This window comes from Festucalex cinctus, chromosome 12, assembly GCF_051991245.1.
Source record: "Festucalex cinctus isolate MCC-2025b chromosome 12, RoL_Fcin_1.0, whole genome shotgun sequence".
Taxonomy (NCBI): Eukaryota; Metazoa; Chordata; class Actinopteri; order Syngnathiformes; family Syngnathidae; genus Festucalex; species Festucalex cinctus.
This window is the reverse complement of record NC_135422.1, coordinates 10,981,786-10,999,515: the sequence shown is the minus strand read 5'-3', so window position 1 is coordinate 10,999,515 and position 17,730 is coordinate 10,981,786. Positions and strand designations below refer to the sequence as shown.

The 17,730-nt window shown below is 38.2% G+C and overlaps 2 protein-coding genes across 2 annotated transcripts; one reads left to right on the top strand and one right to left on the bottom strand.

The window, feature by feature from the left end:
- The first annotated feature begins 488 nt into the window (after window positions 1-488).
- Window positions 489-12,339, top strand: LOC144031796 (uncharacterized). The gene is made up of 10 exons (XM_077539221.1): window positions 489-580; window positions 705-735; window positions 800-899; window positions 7,352-7,467; window positions 8,177-8,225; window positions 8,317-8,379; window positions 9,722-10,003; window positions 11,446-11,571; window positions 11,654-11,681; window positions 11,925-12,339. The coding sequence occupies exons 1-10, from the start codon at window positions 489-491 to the stop codon at window positions 12,049-12,051; spliced, it is 1,014 nt and encodes a 337-aa protein (XP_077395347.1). The 3' UTR covers window positions 12,052-12,339.
- Window positions 9,202-16,957, bottom strand: ptafr (platelet-activating factor receptor). The gene is made up of 3 exons (XM_077539575.1): window positions 16,898-16,957; window positions 16,485-16,530; window positions 9,202-15,111 (listed from the first exon to the last, which is right to left on the bottom strand). The coding sequence occupies exons 2-3, from the start codon at window positions 16,497-16,499 to the stop codon at window positions 13,936-13,938; spliced, it is 1,191 nt and encodes a 396-aa protein (XP_077395701.1). The 5' UTR covers window positions 16,500-16,530; window positions 16,898-16,957; the 3' UTR covers window positions 9,202-13,935.
- Between the last annotated feature and the right edge of the window lie 773 nt (window positions 16,958-17,730).

Here is a 17,730-nt window from a genome sequence, read left to right as displayed (position 1 = left end):
ATCTGACTCTTTTGTTGACATTCCCTTTCGCGCAGCACCATCTAATGGATGCACAACGTAAACCCAGCCTCTATTGTAGCGCTTTATATATGGAGAAAGTATTAAAATATGTCATTTATTGAAGGTGCGCCTTATAATGAGGTGCGCCTTATAGTGCGGAAAATACGGTACATGTCCAATGCTCTAATTTAAAGGGTGTTTTGTTATTTTTTTGTTCACTATAATAACCTTTGGCAATATAATGAGACGAGTGAAGCTCAAAATAACCTGTAAAGTTTATAGTGTGTTTCTCCTTGAGGTTTTAACCCAAAGCTGAAAATCCCTAACTTTTTGTGAATAGTGTAAATTAGAGATTCCACTAGTCTCTTGTCTGTTTCCCTTCTCGTCTTGTATTTCAATGTGGAGAATAGAGGAATTGAAAACAATGAGCGTTATCGCAGCCACTGAATTCACGGAGATAAGAAAATTCATTAGCTGCCCGCTTGCTAATGACGTACGAGGAGATGAAATTACGGCAAGGACGAGGAGGGTGTGAGCGACAGGAGCAGGGGGAGAGGAAGCGTATTGAGCGTGAGGAAATGTAACACTGGACGGTATCGTGGCGTGCCAGCTCCAAAGGGCCCGGCGACCTCTCGGAGTCGCAGAATTAACGCAGGCCTCGGTTGCTTTGTCAACACCCCTGTCTCTTTGCCTTTGTTTTGCAGTTTGCCTCCCGCCTCCCTCCTCATCCTCCATGTCCGTCTGATATTTCGCCACAGGGGAAATTGAGGTTGAAAGTCATGTGCGAACGCTCGCATAGTCGGCTCGCCGCTGGCTCGCGTCGCGCCCAAGGTCGCGCCAAGCGTGCGACTCGATTAACTCGGTTATTCCCAACTTCTGTGCTTGCGGGACATCATCAGGTGAGAAAATTTCACATTTTTTATTTCATTTTCACAAAATTATATCATAATAGTACATATTTATTTACATATTTATTTACTTCCAAAAATATTATGTTTGTTCATCCACTGTCTCAACATTAGGCAGGCAAAACAATTACTGGTACTGTAAATGTGCTTCCACTAGATGGCAGACTGTCCAATTAACATGTAAATCCATGTGTTGTCATTCATGCAACACAATGATAGCTTTGTGTTTAACTTTTAAGCTTTTTTTTATTTATTTTTATTTTCATTAATTTATACTTTATTTTGGTTACATTTTTCAGTCGGCTCCAATGGGCAAGCCCTTTTTGCCCAATTAATCAGTTAAAGAGGAAGTCAACTTTAAACATTTCTTAACAATAATATTTGTTATGTGACCTCACTAGTCTCAATATAACATTCTGATTAATATTACTTTTGTGGAATATGAGTTATGAAGCAAAATCCAGCCGGTTTTATCCATCTCAGGGGGCGGCCATTTTGCCACTTGCTGTCGACTGATGATGACATCACAGCAACTACCAATCACAGCCCACCTGATTTCTGAAACTGAGCTGTGATTGGTTGAGACCTGAGACTTGAGCAATTGTGATGTTATTTTCACTCGACAGCAAGTGGCAAAATTGCCGCCTTCTGATACTGATAAAAATGGCTGGATTTTGCTGTGTATTATTGAAGAACAATAAAATGTTTTTACACTATATGGGAGACGGTACAATTAACCTGTATATACTTATTTTGCCATTTATACAACAAAATAGCTTTGTGTTCACTTCTAAACTAAACTGGCCCAGATTTATGTGCAAAATTCATGTCATTTTGGCATTTATACTTGTGATATTTTATTTTGGTGATGTGCTGTGAGATTTTTCTCATTTAAAATGTATGCTTTGGTTCATTAAAATGTGGGAAATTGCATTAACTAATAACATGTTCTACACTTTGCAACCATAGCCTAGAAGGTGAAAACAAAATGTGGGTCAAGGGTTATCATCCACTGATGGTCTGCAAATTCATCTGTGACACATGAAACATAATCCCAATGTCAGATCGCGCTTAACATTTATTTCCGACACGAGTGCACGCACATAGATATACATGAGTACCATCTGGTGCCTGTTCCGCGGCCCCTGGCTCCCATGTTGGATTACCCCCACAGTATTTACCTCTTTGCAAATCCAACCGGCAGCCTCTGATAGGGGCCATCTGTAATCTGAAGGTTATATTTGCATCGTGTGTGTGCGTGCGTGCGTGCGCACATTTGGTAATTTGTCCCCCGCTCAGCGCTGGGACGGTATCATCTTCCCTGCGACATCTGTTCAACACAAGGCTGAGGGTAGCATCTGCACGGTGGAGTCGTGGGACGAAGCAGGCCGCACAAGTATTATCGTGACTTCAGTGCGTACATACACACTGAACACTGGTCAAGTCATTAGGTACATAATGTTCACATTGTTTTTCGAGAGAAGTGTTGATTTGTTTAGTCCGTGTTTTAAACAGATAATAAAACACTAACAGGCATATATTCTTTATCCCCTGTGAAGAATGACTAATAGAACAGTGGTTTGGTGAAGAGCTGAGATGTCTCATGTACAATTTATTTATATTATGTCTGTATTATGCTGTGGCAGCACGGTGAATGAGTGGTTAGCACGTCCGCCTCCCAGTTCTGAGGACTCCGGCCTTCCTGGGTGGAGTTTGCATGTTCTCCCCGTGCCTGCGTGGGTCTTCTCCGGGCACTCCTGTCTCCTCCCATATTCCAAAGACATGCATGGCGGGTTAATTGGGCGCTCCAAATTGTCCCTAAGTGTGCTTGTGGTTGTTCGTCTCTGTGTGCCCTGCGATTGGCTGGCAACCAGTCCAGGGTGTACCCCGCCTACTGCCCATAGCGAGCTGGGATAGGCTCCGGCACCCCCCCGCGATCCTTGTGAGGAGCAAGCGGTTCAGAAAATGGATGCATGGATGATTTTCTATGCTAGCGTGATGCAGCCTCTGAACTGAAGAGAATGCTTGAAGCAGTGGTAGTTACTACAAAAACGGCCAGCAGGTGGCAGCAGCATATAAGAGCTCAACCAGAGCCATGTCGCAAAAGGGTCTTTTTCCCATTGTTTTAAACAGATTTGTGAATAATGATTAAACTTAGCTATACTCTATTGCTAATTACTGCAAAACGGAAACAGATACTGCCCAAAGCCAGCTGGGATAGGCTCCAGTTCCCCCGCGACCCTTGTGAGGAATAAGCGGCCAAGACAATGGATGGCTGGATGGATGTATTATACTGCCCCCAAGAGGCAAAGACATGCACAACAGAAGGAGCAGCACATTGAATTAAAATTTAAAAAATGTGGAATTTACATTATATTAATGATGCCATTACTATATGTTTTATATAATGCAGTATAGTAAAAAATAAAAAATAATATAGTCTACTAGTTTTCTTAATTAAAAAACGTTATAAACATTTTTGATGTTGATGAATTAAGGTTGCAATGGTGTTTGTATTCATTTCAATGAGGAAAAATTATTTAAGGTATGAACATTTTTAGTAAAAGAACGGTGGTGGGACAAAACTAAACTCGTGTGTCAAGTCACCATGCAATCGGTGTCAAGGAAGTATGTTGAAATGATACATCTCGATGGAGGGATGAACATCTTTGCATGTTATGTCTGTAAAAGCTTGTATTTTGTTTAGCAATTGTATCTGTCAGCACTCCAACAACCAGTCAAGTCGCCCGTATTCCAACGAGACACCAAAATAAGGAAGAAAAAAAAAAGCTCTCGTGAAAATTTAATGCTTTTCTGACAACGCAATTGTGCCGCATGCAGAGAAGAAGACTGCAAACGAATTTGCAGCTCACCTCGTTCGAAGGGGGTGACATGCGCCGCGATGAAATGTGACACAGAGCACTGTGCCATTTCCTGCCTGGCACAGGAAGCGCCCATCTGGACGCGAGTGCTGTCCATCCTCTTGTTGTTGTTGTTGTTGTTCCATGCTGTTGCAATATCCCGTGTCACGCCGACACTAGTTTCTGCGCCGTTATTATTTGGGAAGCGCCACACGGGGTGAACGCAGGGACATGGAGGGAAATGGAGGGGAAACAATTGTTGTTAGTTTAAAATGCCGCTTTATGCTGAAAGTGGATAAAACTGATGTTGCTTTTTTGGTCTGTTCAGTATACACGACAATGACATTTTGAAGTCTGGAAACAAACATTTAAATATATGCTTTAAAGAGTATTGCTTTAAAGAGTGTGTTAAGGAAAAGCAATGTAAGTTACATTAATATTTAAAAAAAAATACCATACACAAAATGTGTCTTGGGATTTTTAGTTTCTCAACTGCAGATGGAGAGCAGAGGTATTTATTTGAGGGTAGGCCTTGTATAATACACATTTTTGGATTCTTATTCAGGCAGTAATCAAGTCAAGCCAAGTGTGTGTACTCGAAATGCATGTTGGGTAAGGTTAAAACAAGAAAATTGTGACATTATTATCAGCAGTAGGTTGTACAGAAGTACAAACAAAGGTAAAGTCAACCAATTTTTTTGAAAGCTGTTGGCTACAAGAGTGATTTGTAGCTAATGTGTTGTTTTGTACTAGATTAAAACACAATTCATTCAAAAACGTTCTGCCTAATCTGAAAAAAAAAGTAAAAAAAAAAAAGTATGTTTTCAGTTGGTAACATGAACTAATTTAGCATTTTATTTTTGTTAGTTCACAACCGCAGAGCTATGGCAACACATTATGATCGCATAAATATTATCGCTAGCGAGCGTTAAATAACAATAGACCATGTAATGTTCTTCTCTAAAAGAGCATTATGGAAGAGGTCAAATATTTTGTGTGCAGAGATTATGTTATCTAAATATTTACTTACTCTACTGTATTATTGACAGTAGAAATGTATTTTTATATTTTGAGAACATTTCAGTCCATGCTTTTATTTTTTATTTATTTATTTTTATTTATTTTTTTATTTTTATTTATTTTTTTATTTTTTTACTATAAGTTTGATCAGTACTCAGTATGGTTCAGATCTCATATTCATTGTTTACATTTTAAAATAATTGGTCGTGGGGTGCTTGTTTTGTTTTGTCTTGGTTTTCCCTTTGTATTTGGTGGAAAACACATACTGAATGTCCATCAGGTTTTTTTTTTTGTTTGTTTGTTTTTTTGTTTTTTGTTTTTTTAACGTATATTTTGGGCTTGATTTTTTTCTCCCCCAATGGCCGTCAATTATATGTGGATTTTTATTTTATTTTTACTATTCACGGGCTGACCCCGTCCCTATTCCCTGCAAGTAATGGGAGTTCACCATTTATTTATTTATTTTGGATTGTTTGTCTTACAAGTAGGATACCTGTGTAAGATTAGTACTACAGCGTGTGAGTGCCTTTGTGAACATGGATTATTATGAGATAATTACATTTATTATTATTATTATTACTGCGATTGGTTGGCAACCAGTCCAGGGTGTCCCCCGCCTACTGCCCAGAGCCAGCTGAGATAGGCGCCAGCAGCCCCCGCGACCCTTGTGAGGAATAAGCGGTCAAGAAAATGGATGGATGGATGGATTATTATTATTATTATTATTATTATTATTATTATTATTATTATTATTATTATTATTATTATTATTATTATCACTAAAATGTTATACAAAACAACAAAACAGCAACAACAAAACAGAGTGAATGAAAAGTTTAGCTCCCCTTCCAGCAAGCCAAGCAGCTCAAAGAAGGCTTAGTAAAAGATCGAGAGCCCCCTCTGGTGGCCCAAAGTATATACACACTCACTGACGAGCATTTTTGTAAAAGGAACATTTTTGATATAGCGCGTTTGTGGTTTATTGGATTAATTACAATTACATCAGATAAAAAATACTGTACATAGATATAAAGAGACGTTTCCTGTGTGTGAAACTCTTTTGGTATTATCTGACAACACCCCACATGTTATAACTAGGGGGCAGATGCTGCACCCTGCAGATAATAAGAATCATTAGCACATGAAAGGCATAAAATAAAATACACGCACACATGCTTTAGTGGTGATGTGAGACTCAACAGGCATGACTGTGGCACATCTGGGACAGGCAGAATAATGAACGAATGCGTAATGAGTCATGAAATAATGATGATGAATAATGACTACACATGTACACGTTGCACACACATATGACAAGTGCACGACTATTTATCTTAACTTCACGCTGTGATATGTTCAGCTGTCCCCGCCGGTCTAAGCAAGTTCATTCATTGTGAACATTTGGTTGTTTTATAGTCAGGATTTTTTTCAGTGGGTACGACGAACAAGCCAGGCCATATGGGCGTAATGACAAAATAAACAATTACAGGAAGTGAAAATGGAAGGAAATATGCTGTTTCTTCACACACTTTACAGTTAAAATAGCGTGTGTATCTCTATGATTTTTTGTCCCTTCATTCAAACAGCCACACACCAAGACTTTTTTTTTTTTTTTTTTTTTTTTTATTATCCCCCAGAGATAAAGGGGTGGCTTGATTGGGGGCTGAGAGAGCTTTTCATGTTTCGTCTAAATTTGATATTTCCGAATTGTAAATGATGACATAATTTATGCACTTCACACTTTTGTTTGTGCCTAATTTTAGCCTAAATCGAGTCGAACTACTGCAGTGAACACACTTGGTCAAAAGTAACCTAAACTGGGCAAAAAAAAAAAAAAAAAAAAAAACTAACCCAGGTGCGGGTCAAAAAAGGAGTGAGCCAAAGTTATTTATACTCAATTGGAAACCCTAACCCTATTTTGAAACCCTACTTTAAAATCCAAACCTTACTTTTAAACCTGACTGTCATGACTAGGGTCATGCAAGGGTTATGTTTAGTACTGTCATGACTAGGTTCATGCAAGGGTTACGCTTAGTACTGTCTTGACTAGGGTCATGCAAGGGTTATGTTTCGTACTGTCATGACTAGGGTCATGCAAGGGTTATGTTTACGGTCATGACGAGGGTCATGCAAGGGTTATGCTTAGTACTGTCTTGACTAGGGTCATACAAGGGTTATGTTTACTGTCTTGACTAGGGTCATGCAAGGGTTACGTTTACGGTCATGATTAGGGTCATTCAAGGGTTATGTTTGGGTCATGACCGTGTGGTCAAGTGTCTGTTTAGAACTGAGGTCAAGTGTCTGTTTTGAACTGATGTAACCAGCATCTAAGTTTCAACTGGTCAGACGCTATGTGATGTCAGAATATGCGAATAAAGAGTTAAAATCTTATTTGTATCTGCGTGTTTGGGATTCAACCCCAGAAAATAACACTGACAACTTTAAGCATATTTTCTCTGAAAATGTAGATTCAGTTTGAGAACCTTTTTCTTCCTCCACATCGAGTATCTTGGTTGTAAAAACTTGCCACTGAACCAGACTTCTCAACTTGGCTTGCCTAAGGTGAGAGCTTCCAGCTGGTCAACAATCTGAGCGTTTCATCGCCGCCTGAGCCTGAAGGTGACCACAAACGTTTGGACGGCGAGCGTGTCGAGTGTGGTGGTGATAAGTCTTCACCCGTGAGCGCTGACTATTAAAAGTTGACTGAAGTCTACTTTTCACTGCCCCGAGCACCTGACTGCATGTGATGCAATTGACGGAACAACAATCTGACGGAAACGGTTCAAACAGCTTGGGCCACTGAACCAGTTTTTTTTTTTTTTTCTAATACTGTACAAGTTTTCAAGAAATTAAAATGAATATCTGTTGAGAATAAGTGGTATGGAAAATTAAAGAATGAATATTAAACAGTGATTCTCAAAGTGTGGCCCCTCTAGTGGAATTGTGCAAAATGTTAGTGGATTAAACTACTTTTCATCCTGTTATTTTACTTTAAATTCTGAACGATTTTCATTTAATCAAATAAAACAGTTTGTTTTCAAAGTGAATTCAAAGATGGTCGCCGTTCGGCACATGTGGATTGACATACTCTATTAGATTTATTTTATTTTTTTTAATAATATTCATTTATTTATTTATTTTGCTAGTCTAGGTGAGGTCACATCGCCACAACTGGAAAGGAAAGATTTTTTACATTCAACATACAATTTACATACAACACATATTTTCCATCACATTTTTTTCATTCACCATTTTTTGTTGTACCCGATTTGTTTGCTCACCGAACATTTGTAAGGGAACTCAACACTTCCCCTCTCGTCCCTTTGCCTGTCTCACTTCCTCCATCCTCACCTGAGATTTGACTCATTTCTGACTGACCCTCTCTAGAGCATGGCCTTTTCACACAGCCTCATCATATTCTACATCTTCAATGCAGGTAATAAGGACATTTCACATCATTGTACGATATGCAAATGCTTTTCAACTGCACAAGTGAACATTCCCATTTTTTTTATTTTTTTTAACAGCTGTCACCCCGCCTGTATTGCCTGTCGCCGTGCCTTCAAGTAATCTACGCGTGGCTCAGATCGGTAAACCTCATTGTGACGCTCATGAGAAGCTTGACTAAGCTGTGAAGGAGCTAACTGTTCATACCAATATAAAAAAAAAGAAGCTTTGGGATTGTTTTTTTTATATTAGTCTACTCCTAGTTCTACCAAATATGGAGGAAGAGCTTTGTGTAAATAAATAGGAGGAACCTGTCCACTCAATAAAGTACTTGATACCATAATAAGGACTATAAGTAAGTAGTAAGTAACTATTTAAATATTCCTTGGACATGATTTTTCCAATCCCTCTGCATTTATAGTAAACAAATCCTGTTTTGTTTTGTTTTTTTCAAGCCAACTTATCCAAGCTACCTTATCATCTCACAATATACAGTATATCAATAATCATGCCCAAAGATGTACGTTATCAAATGAACCTATAGCCGTTGCTTTCTGTTGGCGTAAAAAGCAGGATTACAAAGGCTGATATTCATGATAATGTTTAAAAAAAAACTAGGCTGTCCTGAAACACAGTACTTCCTGTTTCATTCTTTTAGTTTACTTCATTTTCAAACTTAAAAAAGTGTGCCTCCATCTAGTGGCCAACAGTGGAATTACACTGAAATTAGGGGGCTGGGGATTGAAAAATAGCAAGACAGCGAACTGTAAACCTGCATTTGGGTTGGGGATTTCTACATTGAAATTTAATTATCATAACTGTTTATGGGATTTTGTTTTCTTTTTTGGGGATGGGGGAAATTTAGGTATGGGGGGGCGGGGGTTTGTCCTATATTACAATTTAATTATCATATCTTCTTTTTTTTTTTGAAGGGGGGCTTTGGTAAAAAAAAAAAAAAAGACAACTTAATTAATTAATTTATTATTATATTTGTAATATTACAAACACATTCTCACATTCTCATATTTAAGACTTCAACATTTTTAACAGAAAAATAGACTTAATGACGTAATGACTTCTGGTAATAGTAAGCTACATCACACATCAGATTTTTTTTTTTTTTCACATAAAATGTCTTTCTCGGAAATATGTGATTTTATTCTCTCAACAAAAGACAACTTTTTGTTTTCCTCACAATATCATAATAATTCTGTTAGCATGGCATATTTTTCTCATATTATGAATTTATCTGTTACCTGTTTTACTATTGTTTTTACTGTCAATACTGTTGTGTTCTTGTTTTCCTGAATGTAGCCTATCACTTTATTCAAGTGGTAAGTACTAACTAGAAAGGTTCAACAATCAATCCCTCAGTGGCACCAACAGGAGCAAAATGCTTCAGAGAAAAAAGAAAAAAAAGTAAAATTTCTTTCCAAAGAAAGCTGCAAATAAATTTCATCTTCCTCCTTTTCTTCCCATCACCAGCCCCCCTTCCTGCTCTGCAGCTGACAGCAACACCGGATTACCCAGTGGCAGCGGGTCAGAAGGTCAGCCTGCACTGCAGCGCACCGAACCAGACAGCCGCCTATGACAACTGGTACTGGCAACGGCAGGAGAAAGAAACGTGGGAGCGAGCAGGCGAGGGGGCCAATCTCACCCTGAGCGAGCCGCAGCAGAGCGGGCTGTACCGCTGCCTCGCTGAAAGGGGTCTATCTAAGAGAGTCAGCCCTAACCACGCAGTCTTTATCATCTCCTTTCACGCAACAGGTTGGTGGTCCAATCATCAGTAAATGTGCACTCCATGTGATCAATATTGGAATCGGTATCGTACAATCGCACCTAAGGATGGTCGGTATTGTAATCAGCCAACATAAAATCCCAATTGGAACACCCCTAGTGACGACTTTTGCCTCATAAGATTACTTTAGTCTCTTTAGTTTGTGTTTAACTGGGCATACAAGGTCATTTTCATAACGTTTTCACTTTTCCTAAGATTTTTTTTATTGCTGCAAGATTACAGCTCAATTTGCTTAGAATTGCAACTTTTTATAATAAAATCGGACTATTCCCACAAGTTTTTTTTTCTTATTCTAAGACTTTTTTTATTCATTATTTATTTAATTATGACACATCTATGACTTAAAAAAAATATTTTTGATACAGGGTATCTTTTTGTAATTTGCTCTTTTTCATAGTGTTACTTTTTTGTAACATTATGATGTTTTGCTAATAAGATTATTTTAGTCTCACAACTTGAGTTTTCTTCCAACGTAAAATTTACGACTTCCTTTCACATTAGCATTTTTTCTTGGAATATTTTACTTTTTTCTCGTAAGATTACTTCATTGTACGTAATTAATCAACTCTTTTCTATGCATCATAATATAGATGATATTCTCATATGATAATATGTTCCCTTGTTATCAACTTTTTCTCATAAGATGCGGTTCTATTTTTGTACCTTGTATTCGTTATATAACTTCATTCTTGTAACATTACGACATTTGCGACCTCGTTCTAGTCACATCATGATTTTTTTCTTGTATGATTCCATTTGTTCCCTTTCTCAATTATGAATTTAGTTTCACAATATTTTTTCCAAAAAATTATTGTAGTCTATCTTTATTTATTCCCTTAAATAATTAATTTCATAAAATGACTTTATCATAACCTTTTTTTCTTAAAACACAGTTATAATAATTCAAAATCAATTTCATCACTTTTTTTTAACAATATTTTGAATACGACAGTGTCTTTAGCAATATGACTTTTTGAGACTTTATTTCTTTAAAGACTGTAACTATGTTCATACTATTATGACTTTATCCTCTTAACATTGTCTTTGTTTTTCATAACACCATGACTTCATTCTCTTAACATTCTTGTAAGATAACTTTTATCTCATTTGATTCTGACATCTATTCGCATATTGTTATGATTATAGTCCGGTCAGGTCATATTTCAGATGATCTAACTAAATAAATCAACGCTGAATTGGACCAGTATCTTCTTTGACATTTTCCTGCATCTGATACATTTGTTGCAGAAAGTCTGTGACTAAGGCTGTACTTGATTTTACTGTTGCAAAACACTTATCAGCACTTGTGGTGATGCTTTTTCTACACGACCTTGGCCATGATCTCATCAACCAAATGTACGCTGACACACATCTGACCTTTCTTTTTTCTTTCTTTTTATTTATTTTGCAGAGTACGTAGGAATAACTGCCTTGGCTCTCTCTCTTCTGGCCTTGATAATGAATATCGCCGTCATGTTTTGGCTGGGCTGGCAAAAACTTCGCGATAAGGCAACCCCTGCCAACACGGGAGCTAACGGTACAACATTGCACAACAGAGAATAGTTTTAGGAAAGTCAAATATACTCATAACTTTTGTTTTGTTTTAAACATTTGACAAGGTTTTTCGAGGCCTGGAAAGGAACCAAAGTAAGAAGCAAAAGTTACATTTTATTATTTATATAAATGTATTTATGTATGCATGCATGTATGCACATTATGTATTTACATATACTGTATACAGGTGTACTGTACACACAATATTTATTGATTTAATCACATGTATTTTACATTATTTTACTATTCAAGTTGATTCAGACGGGAGTGATATGTATTGGGGGGGTTTTTACATTCAAAAATATATTTGTTTGTTTAATTTTTTTTGCATCACAGGGGAGGCCTTCCCCAGGCTGAGAATGACGGACACGTATACATGAACTACTCAAGCAGTAACTTAAGCTACACAGATCTGGATCTCCAAACCGCAGCTGCGGACAGCACGTACTCGGTTCTTCCATGAACATTCCGATTAGGCAGTTGGATCAACTGAATGTGAAGTCCAACTCAATCACTGTAGAAAATTACTTGTTGACTAACTGTATACTCTACATGTTGTGCTTATTGCTGGCTAGCTCATCACTATGCATTAATAAAAACACACCACAAGCATTTTGAAATGACGTGCAGGCTGAAAGTCTCCTAAAGGAGGCAATTCACTGTTGTTTATGTCGTGAATAATCACGAAGTGGTGAAAATGTCACAATATCAGACGCCCAGGAAAAGGTAACAGACAGTGTTACTTCTACGCCTTCTTATTTGACTGGCAGGAAATACTGCTTTTTTTTATGTACGTCATGTCAAAAATAAAAAAATTAAAAGCTACTGACTACATGAACATGGCAAAATTGTCTTTTGTCAGTTCGTTTGGTGGATTCTCATCAGATAAAGAAAGCGAAGAATCTCACAAACTTCTGCTTGCAAAACTTCTTCTTTTCTGCGTATTTCACACAGGAAGCAGGACTGGCGCAATTCAGTCTGCACATATTGAGAAAAAAAAATACATAGGTTGGTTGTCAAGACCAGCAGGGTTTTCTCTGCAGAAGCGTTGACCCACAACCTAAATTCTAATCTTTGTTTGACTATATTGTATTAATTTATTCCGCAGTCTAATCTCTTCATTTGATAGCATTTTTCTTGGCTGCACTGCCTCCAGTTAATGCATTTTTTTTTTTTTTTCTCCAATCTGAGTTCAGCCTCTTTTTGCTCCCATGTCATCCGAATCTCTCCAACGCCTTCAGAATCAGCAGTGTTATCTGATGTAACCTAATCGATATTAACAATTGGACTGTTTCTTAAACAAACCGATTTCAAATTTGTTCTCACAAGGCCACAGTGCCTGCTGGGCCTCGATGGCGTTATTCAACATTATTCAGTCCTCTGATTGGCTGGTCAGAGCAAAACATGTTACAGCCAAGTTAGACTAGAAAAACATATCAGTAAGGATCTGCACACATGAATTAATAAATGTAATAATCCACATTTTTGGTGAACATGAGGTATCTTATTTAACTTATTTACATGTATGTTTTTGTTATTAGCTAAAGATTGATTTTGAACTGCTCCAGATGATGTATGTAGCTCAGCTTTGTGCTGTTACATAAAGCTTTGGTCTAGTAATTGTGGTTTATATTACTGCTAAAGGTAAAGGGGAAGCCACCCTCAAAATAATAATGCAATAATACAACTGGTTTTATCATTATCAGAAGGTGGCCATTTTGCTACTTGCTGTCAAGTGGGAATGACGTCACAGTTGCTCAGGTCACAACCAATCACAGCTCAGCAGGTGAGCTGTGATTGGTTGTTGCCTGAGCCCTGAGCAACTGTGATGTCATCTTCAGTCGATAACAAGTGGCAAAATGGCGCCCCCCTGAGATGGTTAAAAACAGCTGGATTTTGCTGCATAACTTAAATTCCACAAATGTAATATTAATCAGAATGTCATGTTTATACATCACGTATATTGTTTAAGAGGTGGATTAAGTTCGGTGATTCCCCACAGAAGGTCCTGGTACCCAGAAGTCATGCAATTGCACACATACCATCCATTACATGTGATTTTTTTTTTTTCTTTTACAAATGTAATGCACAACAGTCACTGATGTAGTGGTACATTTGCCTTAGTTCTATGAAAACACAGTTGGTTCAGTTCCCACTCAGTGACCGTGTGAATGTGAGTGTAAAAGTTTGTCTCTCGATGTGCTTAACTGGCAACCCAAAGTCAGCCAGAATAGTCTCCAACCCAGGAAAAGCGGTCGAGGAAATGGCTGTACGGATGGGATAGATAAAACATGACCTCCTGGTGTAACCTAATAATTTAGTACGCCATCGTTTGGGTGTGTTCGAGTCAATGGAGCTCGGGTTGGTGGAGCTCATCGGGGAGTCTCTGGCTCTGGTGCCGGCTGTCCAACGATATCTGTGAGGTCACGGTGTGGGAGCATCCCTCGCCCTTCGCCAGCTTCTTGAGATGCGCCATGATGAACCGTCGAAACTTCCTGGTGGCAAAACAGTACACCACCGGATCCAGAACGCAGTTGAGGCCCATGAGAAACAGCGTGACCTGATGTGCGTCGTTGAGCGCCTGCACGGTTTTGTGATCCCAATCAACATGGCCCCATCCCGTTTGGATCTGCAGTACCGCCAGTGTCCAGAAGCCTTGGACTATGTGATGAGGCAGGAAGCACAGGACGAATACGCCGACCACCGCCATGAGCATCTGCACAGCCCTGCGTTTCACCCCAGTGGGCCTCCTGGTTGAGCTGATTGTCATGTTGGACTTCCTGGATAAAGCCGTTCCGGACTTCAGCTCGGACAGAGGAGCGGTTTGGGAGAACAAAGCTCGGGCGATAAGGAGGTTACACACCACCACGAGCGCAAAAACCACAAAAAACATTCCGATGATTGCGAAATGCATGGCAGCCACAACTCTTTTGGACGAGTCGTCCCCGTTCTGGTAGCCCTCGAAGCAACGGGTGACCTCCCCATCCTGGTTGGTGCCCGGACTGGCAAGAGACGGAATAGCCATGCAGACGGTGGTTAACCAGATGACGACGCTAACGGCGATTCCGCGGCGCCTGTGGTCTGACGAGGCCGCATCTAGAGGCCGGGTGACCGCCCAGTACCGGTTGACGCTGATGGCGGCGAGGAACAGGATGGAGCCGTAGGTGTTGATAAAGAACAGCGAGCCGGTCAGACGGCACAGGAAGTCTTTGTAGATCCACGTGCCTTGGCGGCTGTAATAGCCAATCCAGAAGGGGAGGGCGCACACGAAGAGGAGATCCGCGATGGTCAGGTTGGTCATGTAGATGCGTATTTCCCCCATGGCCTTGGCTTCTCGCAGGCAGCGCAGCACAAACAGCACGTAGATGTTGGCAAAGAGGCCCACGATGAAGATGATGCCATAAGCCGTGGGGAAAAGGTGATAACGGAAAGGCGAGTCCAGGAAGTTTGAGTCATTGCCAGCTGTAAATGGCAGAGTTGTGACTTCTGCCGAGCTTTCTGTCGTGGAAAGCCACATTTCCGTCTGCGGGAGACATGACACAAACTATTGTAATAACAGAGATGGAGCAAATTGTGAAGAAAGTCCAAAGAAACAGATTATTTATTTATTATGATGACTGGTAGAAATCCATCACTAAAACTAGTAATGACCTTCAACCTAAAAAAAACTAATAGATCCTTGGAACTTAAGCTTAATCCATTCCAGGAGGCTGTTCAACTTTCGATTGTTTCTATTTTCAAACATTTTCCCCATTTTTAAGAACAACAGAAAAGCCAATAAACACTTCAAGATGAATTCAACTGACTGTGGCAATTCAAAGGTCAACTATAGGTCTATAAAAATACACAGGGAAGTTAGTAAACCATTTGAGCGTTATGAGAATTGGATGGGCTTTCCTTTGGGTAGGAACAGTCACTATTACAACAGTTGGGTCAAAAATAACCTAAACGGGGACTAACTCAACTTTTTGGGTTATTAAATTAACCCAAGAATTTGGGTCAAATGAATAAACCACAAAATAATCAAAAAATTGGGTTACTTTGTGGATTGTTAATTCAATTTTACTCAACTTTTAGGGGTAAATAATTCAAAAATATTCAGACGGATAATTTTTCCACCCAATTCAGTTGGGTTATTCGATTTAAATGAAAAGTTGGGTCAAAAAAAAAAAAAAAAACTTGGTTGCTTTGTGGATTATAAGTTAATTTGACCCAACGTTTTGAATTAATTAAACTAATAAAAGTTGGGTCAGTTCATTTTTGACTAAATTCAGTTGGTATAAAGTTGGGTCAAATAAATAGCCATAAAAAATACAATAAATAAATAAAATAAAATGTTGCTTGTGGATTCTTTTAAACTTATTTTTTTAATAATAATAATTTTAATTTAGTAGTCTTTTTTTTCTTTTTTTTTTCTTTTTTTTTTTTACCCAATTTGTTTTTTGTTTTTGTTTTTTAATTGTTTTTTTTGCTTTGTTTTTACCCAACCGTTTTTAGTGTCCCTTCATTGATGGTCTAAACTACAATATACACGATTCTGAAAACATGCACACCTTTACACACTATATAAGAAATATATATTTTGAAGTGTTCACTGATTTAATTAGCAACCAATTTAAATCTGGGTTTATTCAACAGTCGTATAAAGGAAACTTCAATACAACATACTATTTTCGTCATTAACAAAATTACAATTTACAGTTCTGAAAATTTTAATTCAAATTTTACCTCGCCCTCCAAAACCAACAATGATGATGTAAATACTCAAATTTTGTCAGTGAGCTACACTAGTGAATTATATGGGTCTCTTGTTATGTAAATACTGCACCTAGGAAGAAACTTAAGATGAGACATAAGAAGAAGAAGTGAAGCAACACATTAAATAGGAAGTTTTACCATGGTTCCTCGCATCTGGCGGCCGTGGTGCACACTTGTATTTCAACTGCGAAAGTAAGTTAAAACGTGTTAAGAGGAAGTGAATGTTTTTTGTGCGTCTTGATACAGATCATTGAGTCAAGGCGCAAACATCTTCGTTCAATATGTGAAAAAGAAAACAATAAATGTACAATTATTATGTCTGTCTGTGATTAAAGATCTAAGGATGCTATCCCCAAATAATGTTTCCCTTTTACAAGTCTTCCAACTCTAATAAAAACTGCCAGATGTTAAACGTTAAATGTCAAATTGTAATCATACCACTTTAATCCAAAACTACATCCTGAGCATCTATTAATTTGTTGCAAAATAATAGAAATTTAAAGCACAGAAAACGAAAATAATATGTAAAATCATCTACGGTGCTGACTTACCGTGCTGGTGACTCGTCTGTGTGTTATTTGTGTGTCTGAACGTGTCGGTGGGAGTCAAAGTGAAGGCAGGCATCAAGTGTCATAGAGAAGGAGGTGCAAACGTCTTCTTGGGAAATCCCACATGGTGCAACGGTGCTGTCAGCCAATAGGAAGACATGCCTATGCTGGAGAAATCTGGGAGTTTTACTCTTACTCATGTTGAAATATGGCTTTTAATTAGGTCATTGTGTGCTATTCCCCCGCAGTTGTACTTTACTGATTCCCATATTCCTGAATATCAGAGATATCCTGAACTTTCCGCTTAAGAAACAAATTTGAAATGTGACTCCTCTGCAGAAACAAAACTATTAAAAATACATATAATAAAACTAGTACATAGAGTACCTCCAATGACAAAGAGGGAAAGGTGTGATGAAACCAAAGATTTCTGGAAAAAAAAAAAAAATCACGGAAACACAAAATGCTGAACAGCACACAAAAAAATAATACATTTGTTTTTAAAAACTAGTCATGCTAATGATAATGACTAGCATGAAAATGATCAAAGAAGCACATACATTTTTTCATTTGGACTACAAAAGTGTACTTCAAAGAGAAGTTATTAAAGTTTTATTTATTTTATTACATACACATGGTAACATTTTACACTTGTATAACAGTTTTGAACATTCAAATGACTCTTGAAACATAACCCGTGAGATTGTCTTAACTCTACTGAAAAGAGAATCTGTTTCTTATTGTTTTTGAAAACTTTGTGGGGAAATTAAAGTTTGTATTGCACCATTTCCCTATTTGCTGTCATGTGATTAGTTTGGTTTTCAAGGAGTTTATAT